At 28.0% G+C, this 9446-nt stretch overlaps 1 protein-coding gene across 2 annotated transcripts; it reads left to right on the top strand.

Annotated features, from left to right (window-relative positions):
• The first annotated feature begins 2122 nt into the window (after window positions 1–2122).
• On the top strand, window positions 2123–5483 carry LOC113852682 (succinate dehydrogenase subunit 7B, mitochondrial). Of its 2 annotated transcripts, none has more exons than XM_027483025.1 (4): window positions 2123–2585; window positions 2735–2803; window positions 3406–3508; window positions 4969–5482. In XM_027483025.1, the coding sequence occupies exons 1-4, from the start codon at window positions 2529–2531 to the stop codon at window positions 5025–5027; spliced, it is 288 nt and encodes a 95-aa protein (XP_027338826.1). In that variant the 5' UTR covers window positions 2123–2528; the 3' UTR covers window positions 5028–5482. The 2 variants fall into 2 exon arrangements, with proteins under 2 accessions (XP_027338826.1, XP_027338827.1); XM_027483026.1 differs by having other exon boundaries at window positions 2388–2585; window positions 2732–2803; window positions 4969–5483.
• The last annotated feature ends 3963 nt before the right edge of the window (window positions 5484–9446 follow it).

Here is a 9446-nt window from a genome sequence, read left to right as displayed (position 1 = left end):
TCTAACTACGAGAAAATTTGATTAAAAATCACGTATTTATCTTCTAAAAGTTTTAGTTATTTAGGTTATATATGGATGTCTCATTATAAATCAAATAAATTAGAATAAAACAAAATAGAATAAAATTTTATGATAAAATAGAATAAAATTTGTCTAAAAAACATTTAATCAATCCATTATAATTAATTAAGCATTTTTTTCCCGTAAAAGTGATAAAATTGATTCGCACATGGATTAAAATAGGAGTGCACATCCCATAATAATCCAACCAAACACACATCCATTGAGCAGAAAAAACCATGAAACGGGTGGATTGGAGCGGATTTTGAATCAATATTTTAAAAAGTTTAATTTGCAATCAATTTATATGGTTAAATTCGATTTTAGATTTTAGATTTTTTGTTATTTAATCCGATTCAAATAAATGAAGTATTGATTCTAATGTATACATTGACAAAGATAGAAATACAGCTTTTATGAAGACGAAAGACATTTGTTTTATGATACATATATAGAAAAAAGATATGTGAATCAGTGAGCTGGTAAGAGAAGAAAAAGTATTTTTATTTTCTAAAATTACTTTCAAATGGTAAACATGTGAGAGAAAGAAGAGTATTAGAGAAGGAAAAGTATTTTTCTTTCGGTTCTTATTTTTCATTTGCAAACACATTGCATTTTATTTTTCATTTTTATTTTTCTGGCAACCATCTCCATTCTCCAACTCTCTTCCAAGCTTTACTTAATCACCTGATTAAAATCACCTGTCAAACTCACTACTCATCATCTTAATCGAAATTTATACAATTTAATAATATCTCGGACAAAAACAAAAAGTTAATATATTATGATTAGTTTACTTTGGTTTAGGTTTTTTTTTAATCTATATCGACCGAATTTGTGCACACCCCTAGTTTAAAATTGAAATTAATCATACATGTGTACAAGCATTCGACTTTTATGTTAGAATTGGACTAGTTCTCTCTATTGCTATGAGCAACTGTGATCAGGGTAAATAGATATCTGAAAAAAGCACACCAATACTTAAATGAGCAAATTAGCAAGTTCTTGAGTTTTGACAGAATAAAAATTATTTATAATAAATTCTTATTAAAAAATAAGATATTATAGAATTATGTTATTATATTAAATATTTCAACTTTTTTAGAATAAAAAAAGTATTATTTTTCAACTTGTTAACATGTATCCTTAAATATATGTTAAAAAATTGTTAGTATTCTCTTTTGAATAGTTTTGTGTGGATGGTTTATAAATAATATTTTATTTGATTGTATTTAAAAGATTCTTTTATCATCGAATAATATAGTCATTAAAAAATAACCTTAATTAAAATTAGCAAATTTTATAGTTAATTTGATAAAAATATATATTTATCTCTCCGACTATATTGTAATAGTTAACAATGTGAAATAATCAAAATTTATTAAAAAAGAAACAGGGAGTAAAAATAATAATAAATGTGTTTTTTATTTGAGTTAACTAAAAGTTGACTGAAAGAAATTATTAGAGTATATTGTGTCCCATTTCTTTTATATTCTTTCCATACTTGCTAAATTGTGAAAAAAGAAAATCTTTACTTTAAAAAATACCTGCATTACAAGTCCTCACTGCAGGGTTCAGCAAAAGTTGTCAATTCACAAGCCTCCCATGTGAAACAACGAAACCAAATCTTGACTATGATTTGTCTTCTTTTTTGTCTGGGGGAAGGAGTAGGAACTGGGGAACTGAATATTTTGAAATTAAAAAATAAATATCATAACTATGAATGGTTGCTATTTACACCACTTTAATTGACAATTCACACTATAAAAGAAAATTTTAATGTTTAAAATTTATTTAATACATTTCAAAAATTATTTATGAATTATTTCTGAAATGATTTTTTAAATGTATTTTTCAAAAATAAAATTGTAAAAATAATGTATAAATATATTTCAAAACTTAATTTTTAAAACACTTTAAATATTATTTTAAAAAGTAAATCCTGAAAAGTAGAAAAAAAAAAGTGATACAACTATAAAAGAAAATTGTGGTGTGAAAAATAATCTCGCTTTTTTTTTTTCCACGTAAAATATAATCTCTCGTGATGAACCCTAGTCCCTGTATCTCGGATCAGACAAGCATTGCGGGCCTTTTAGAGCATTTGAGCTGAACCCATGGGCTGGTTCTGTAATCAGAACAATATGTAAAGTTGACCCAAAAACAAAGAAGATTATGTAAAATTTTGACTGTAAAAAAAAGTAAATAGAAGAAGAACATGGAAAGTGCCTCCAAGACAAAAAACCAAAAATAACAAAATGGCAAAATGCCTGATTGCAAACATTTATTTTCTATTTTATGTGGAAACATTTTTGTCATACAAAGAACAAATTAAAATGGAATTAATTATATTTAATTATATAAGTGAAAATATATTCTAACCAAAATCCAGAGCTTGTCCCTTCACCTTTGCTTCCTGGAGCTGCGAATTTGACCAATCTCATTTTCACATCAAAACGCAAAATAGAGAAATGGCGTTCTTGTTGAGCAAAACCACCATCGCTTCCCATTTTCGATCTCACTCTCAGGTATTTAGAATTCTTTAAATATATCGATTCGAAATCATTTTAATTTCATGTAGTTAAATGTACCAAAAAACAGAATCATGTACTTAAGGTTTCCTATTTGTCTCTATGATTCGTTTTCCTTATACCGAAAATCGCTTTTGTTAAAGCAGAAGACTGAAGATTTGGCTTCTCTCCCGCGCCGTCGATTCCACATCGAACCCGGGCCTCGTGAAAAGGCTGTAAGCTAGAGTTTTTTTACCCTTTCTCTGTTTTTTTGTTTTTTTTTTGGGGGGGGGGGGGGTTAATTTTCACTGTATTAAAACAATTTAGTGCTTCTAGATCACCTATCTCCACGTATAGTTAGTTGCTTTGAGTTAACCTTATAACTGGATTATTATTAGGGATTTTTTTTTAAAACATACTAAGGCATTGATTTTTCATTTTGACCCTCGATGCTTTTTCGGCTTTCTGTTGGAAGTTTATCAATAAGATTGGTTTTTTTTGTTTTTTTTTGTTTTTTAATAGATTCATTTTGTAACGAAATATTTGGAGTCAGGATTGAACTAATTGCGGCAATGTGTTTCTGATACTGTTTTGAAGAATATGTCAATTTGGCTTCAGTATTGCAATGAATAAGTAGAGAGTTTGCTACACATTATGATGCTAACAAGAAAATATTTTTCTTCCTTTTCTTGAACATTTTGCAAATCCATTGCAGAATTTCACTTTAGACTGATTTACCTGTTTAAGCACATTTGTCATATTGCAGAGCATGCATTTGTTTTTATGTTTTCTTTTACTTGCTTCTGCGTTTAATATTATTGCTTGGATTATGTGGCAGCTGTTGGCAGAGGATTCAGCTCTGAAGCCATTCAAATCTTATAAGCGGAGTGTGAAACAACTGAAAAGAATTGGGGATGTTCTGACAGTTGTTGTTGTTGCAGGTATGTGGTCCTTAACCCTGATTTTGATGAAAGGAGTGAGGGTTTGGGTGTTGTAATTTGTGACAGGAAGTAGAATGACTTTGATGTGTAGAAGTGTAAATGTGAGGGGGTGTGTTATTATCTCTCAAGGATTGAAATCACTTGTTAATGAGCTGAAAATTTGTTTGTTTGTGTGAGCCAGCCTATTTTGTTACAGTTTATGTGTTGTTGAATACAATGATAAAACAGTCTGAAATCTGGAGGCTCATTGTTGCTAAAACATTTGAGTTGGCCTCATGATTTTTTTCTGTGTTTTTGTTTCATTTCAAATTCGTTGGCCTTACTCACATTCTCTTGTCATTCTAAGCTCAAATCTTATTCTTGTAATCCTAATAAACTAACTTTGATAACCATAATTTGGAAAACATAGATAAAGTTTTTTTTTTTTTTTTTTTAACTTTTTCCATCAAGTTCCCAAAGCTGGTGATGACATGTGAATGTTTGTTGCCAACATCACGTACCCCATTGAGATTAAGTTGCTGAATTTCAGAAAAGCATCCAGATATCATCAATAATGATTTTTTGTAACATTTTTGTAAAAGTTTTTAATGCCAGAAGATGATTTAATCTTCGTTGTTTGAGGAGGCAAGGAGTTGTTTGCCAAACTAAAAAAAACATGCTAATTGTGCATAAGGGAGTGAATTTTAAAGTTTTTGAAAGCCTCAAAAGAAAAATACAGTATTCAAATCTGTGTTTGAATTTGGCTTCTCTGAAACTTATGAATAGATGAATTCAAAATGATCATTCTGAGCTAGATTTGATGTTTGGCATAGGGAAAGACTCTAGTGATTTGGAAACCAGTATGCCTTTGCAGTGTAGGTAAAAGTCTCTAGTGATTTGCAAATCGAGTATGCCTCTGCAGTTTGATTTCTGAAATATGATTACTTAAATAAATTGGGGTTGCTGAATATGATAGATTATGACAAATACATCATGAAAATTTTTTTCGAAAAAATATCATTGAAAAGAGAATGTGGTTCTCTTTAACCCTTTGGGAGTGGAGCATTTTGGATATTGTCATTGTTACAGGGCCAGTCTGTGATTGGATCAATAAGTCATTTTTCTTACTGAGTGTACTCGGTGTATGTGTTTCCTTTGAAGGTCTTTATATAATTACTTTCAATCAGTGAAAATTATTTATAGTATTTGCTAAAAAATTTGAGCTTGTTAAAATCTGGAATTCTCAGTCACTACACATTCATGAACACGTTGCCTGTGTTTGGCGTTGTCCCCAACCAGGAACTTATGGAATAATATCTAGACAGTTTTCATTAATTGACGATTTTGCATGCACTGAAAATTCTGCATGTGTAACTGAGCATACATTATTTTGTGGTACTGGTATGTAACTTTTCTTGAAACAATCTTTACTAGTTTCCATCATTTTCAATGTTCTTGTATGTTTTTTTGTGGTGTTTCAGGCTGCTGTTACGAAATATATGTCAGAGCAGTTGCGAGAGAAGAATCTCAGAAACAGTAATGTTCTGAAAGTTCAGAATAAAGTGAATTTTGGGATGTTAATTTTCTGTGTCCTGGTTTTTTTGTGGCAACCATTTGGTCGTTAAGAGATTAGCCATTTTAGAATAAGCAGAAAAGCATTTGAACCAAACTTGCTTGTGCATTAGTAGTAGTATTTTCACTATTCAAGATGTACACTGCCTGACGAAAAAGTTGATAACAAATTGGCAGATCACAAATTTGTGGCCTTTAGGTCTGAAAAACAGATAGAACTCGTTCAGCCAAGTTTGAGGGTGACAGTTATTTGAGAGGGGTGTTGTGATGATCTATGCGTTGTGTGATGCAATTCTATAATTAAGCTTTGCCTGAAATGTTTATGAATCCGATAATCATATTAATGGGAATTGTAACCTAGTGCTGGCAATAATATTTTGCTAGTTTCTTTAAGTCCTCATTTCATGGTGTTGGGCTGGGAAGCAAGAATTCCGTGAAGCTGATTAGGATGGTTTTCTTTCTTTATGAAGAAGGGTGGCGAAAGAAAAATAAGGTCGTAACTTTTTTTTGGAGCTACCTAGAGTAGCTTTTGCATTTCAAACTTGAGAATTATTAGATCAAGAGAGGAAAATTAATATAATTTTTAATAAATTTTGATTAATAATTAAGAATGTTATTGAGAATGTTTAGCTTACATTTATAAAAGAAATAATGATTAAAAAGATAAAATTATAAAAAAAAGTTCAAAAATTATTGATAGAAAAAAAGAGAGAAAATATTTGACTTAGAAAATTAGATATCTAAAGTAGAAGTGATGTATTATACATTTATACTGTGTTATAATAAAATTGAGTAAAATAATTTTTTATATAAAATACAATATTTATAATATAAATTTATTAGAAATGTAGGGGTTGAGGTTTAAGAATGTGAATGAAAATCAAACTCAAATGAAATATAAAATGCAATTTTTTTAGATTACATTTTGATTGATTTCTAGTTTAATTGATTTTTTTAATATATTTTTTGGATCTATAATAATGGAAAGGTGGTAGTGGTTACAAGGTGATAATGGTTACAAAAAAATATTTTAAAAAAATAAAATTTTTATTTAACAATGATTGGTCATTATTTTAGAAAATCAATTCTTACTTTTGATAGATTAAATAGAGATAAAATTATTATAACACACTCTTTTTCATTATTCAATAAATGATACTTTGTTTAATATAAGTAGTATTAGAATGAATTTAGATGTGAATTATGAGAGTTATAGGAAAAAGTCTGGTGTAAGAGGTCTCGCTCAAGCGAGACAAATTTTGCTAAAATGAGACTGAGCGCTTAGAACTATAAGGTTTAAGGGCAATCTAGCTCAGGCGAGATGATTTTCGCTCAAGTGAGATAAGATAAATTCAACTCAACTGTCATATTTCCTAAACGAGAGTGATCTCATTCAGCGAGCTGAGATCTCGCTCAAGCGAGATGAGTCGCTTATGTAAGGACTCATAAGCATATCAGAAAATAGTTGAGAAAACTACCGTCTGCATATCTCGCTTAAGCGAGATGGAGCTCGCACAGGCGAGAAGTCTGTCGCTCAAATGAGTTGTTCCCCGTTCAAGTGAGAGAGCGCGAGGCTGAAGGGTATTTAAGATATTTTCAGAATGGAAATTTCATTACATTCCAAACCTCACATTCCCTTCACATTTTTTCTGAACTCTCATTTCCTTTACTCAGATAAAACTCCCTCAAACTCCGATTACTTTTCAAATCTGAGCTTGGACGTTGAATTTAAATGACTCCAAGTAAGTTTCTCTGGATTAAACTTCTTTTTCTCTGATCATTTCTTGTATTTTTCATTTCTCACGGATATCTCTCAGTACTCAGGAGAACTTCTATAGTTGAATTCTAATCTTCATCAATATCTCTCCATATACTTAAGTCGAGGTAAGGAAAGCTTTGTTTTATCGTTATATTAAAATATTTATTTTGTGCTCATTGGAGCATTATTATATAAGTATTTTTATGAAAGAATATGTCTGAAATATATTATTCATGAATGATAGCTGAGAATATACATGTTTGATTATTTAGATTGATTGGCTGTGATATGTTCACATGAAATATATAATGAGTGATCATGATGTGATAACATGAAATATGTATATGAGTAATTGTGGTTATAATAAAATATGATATTAGCTTGAAGAACATTATGTTTGAAAGTATATTCTAATGGTGTGAGTGAGATGAGAAGTGTTTTATTAAGCGCAATCTTATGAGTGGAGAACGAAATAATTTTGAGAATGAATTTAAGTGTTGAATATGGATTGAATCTAGTGTGAATAGTTACAGAGATACACTAGGGGATATAGAGTCCGGAGATGATGAGAAATCTAGAAAAAATGTAGGGTGGTGAGTGACATTCGCGTATGTGTACACACTCTTTTTGAGAGCAAATGTGTCACATGGCCTCACACTCATTTCCTGATTATACTTCTGATTATACCTAGTTGAGTAATACTTCAATAAATGCTGAAGGCATTAATATTGTGATCACAATGCACTGGCGTATTGGAAAGAAAAATTAGATAACGTATAATAAATCGTGAAGTTGTGTATATGTGAATATGTTCACAATGCGAATGAGTTGTGAAAATGAATATATTTTTCTTTATATTACAACTATGTTTCTGTGATGTAATGATTTATAAATAATAGAATAGACGCTTATCCTTATTAATATTTTTAAGAAACCAGGATGATAGCGCCTCAGGAAAGAATTAGGTTAATAGACAGTTTTGTACATAATAGACTTAATTATGTATTTAATGAGTATCAAAGAACATGTTATTTTAGATTTGTTGTCCATGTTAATGATATACGTAGGAATATTATTATGTTAGAAATGAATCTATTTTATAGTATTCCTTTTGATTTTTCTATAAGTAGAATACACCATAATCTATGTATCTATATCTATAGAGAGACAGTTAGGACCTCAGTAACTTTCACATATCTGTTTACATATCATAACCATAACCATCATGGAAAGCCAACTCCAGTTATTGGTGAACGGATCAGAGGTGTTGAGGTTGCGACCAACTCGGGAGATTTATATCTCGAATCAGATGATGATCTTAACTCTGAGGTTCTAGAGGAGATAAAGAGGTGACATGAGAATGACTAGCACCTGATCCTCAGTGTTGGGATATTTTGGGATTGCTCTTTAAGTCCCATATATTTTGACAAAAAAGTTTGTAAATTATTATAGTTGATATATATAATGCATATTCAGCTTTTCCACTAAGAAGAATTGATTCTGCCTTATTATAGTCTTTAAATATATTGTTATTTCTATTAATATTGCATAGTTTGAAAATTTTATATAAATAAACTCATTTATAAAGAGACTTTTATTAACTTGTAATTATAAGACTTATCATATATGAAAATTGGTATTTTAACTTGAATTAGTATAAATAAAGTATCCATTTTATGCTTAAAAATTGTAGAATGTTATAATTATTATGTCAAAAAATAATAAAAAATTTATAATCAAACAATTTATATGACAACAAAATCATTTAAGTAAGAATGAACATGTTTAAGATTATAGTGTTAACTAAAAATAATGTGTGAATTATATTATTTTTTTAATAACTTTACTTTTTACTTGTTATATTAGTTTTATTCTTAAAAAAATTATTATTTAAATTTTTTATTATTATCTTATATAAATTTTTATATTTTCTTACATATTATTTTTAAATATATAAAAATTATCTTAATTTTTCAAATTTTTTAAATATGAAACTTATTTTTAAGAGTTTTATCTCTTTAAGTTATGGTTATATATATATATATATATATATATAATATTATATTTTAAATGTATTTTATTATATTATATATGTATAATTATTTATAAAATATAAAATATTTTTTTAATAATCAAATTACATGTATATTTATTCTAAAATAAAATACATGTACATTGCACACATTATTAAACTAATTTTTAATTAATTTTATTAAAAAAATATTTCCATTAGAGATAAAAATCTATAATTCTTGTGAAAGTGATTTTTTTTTCATATTATAAAATATAATTATATCTTATTATTTTTAAATCTAAACTTAATTTATCTTATTTCTCTACATACATTTTTTTAGATAAGCATAACTTTAGTTAATGGTGTGATAATTTTCATAATATAAGAATACAATTACACCTCTAAATATTTTTAAATTTAAACTTAATTTATTTTATAATAATTTTTTAAACATATGAATTTATTTAAAAGAAATAAAATTTGTCCATCTAAGTATGTGAAAGTCTTTGAAAAAAGTGAAACTAGTAATGATGTGAAAAAAAGTTTTAGATAAAAAAAAATTTAAAAAAATATTATTTTAATAATTTATTTTTTAAAATTAAAAAAATACGAAA

This window comes from Abrus precatorius, unplaced genomic scaffold (genome assembly GCF_003935025.1).
Source record: "Abrus precatorius isolate BTA unplaced genomic scaffold, Abrus_2018 Scaffold10, whole genome shotgun sequence".
Classification (NCBI taxonomy): domain Eukaryota; kingdom Viridiplantae; phylum Streptophyta; class Magnoliopsida; order Fabales; family Fabaceae; genus Abrus; species Abrus precatorius.
This window is presented reverse-complemented; position numbering and strand designations above follow the sequence as displayed.

Coding starts and splice junctions, on each gene's coding strand:
- LOC113852682 (XM_027483026.1), top strand. CDS start 2,529: ATGGCGTTCTTGTTGAGCAAAACCACCATCGCTTCCCATTTTCGATCT. Junction 2,586..2,731: donor ATTTTCGATCTCACTCTCAG/GTATTTAGAATT, acceptor CTTTTGTTAAAG/CAGAAGACTGAAGATTTGGC. Junction 2,804..3,405: donor CCGGGCCTCGTGAAAAGGCT/GTAAGCTAGAGT, acceptor ATTATGTGGCAG/CTGTTGGCAGAGGATTCAGC.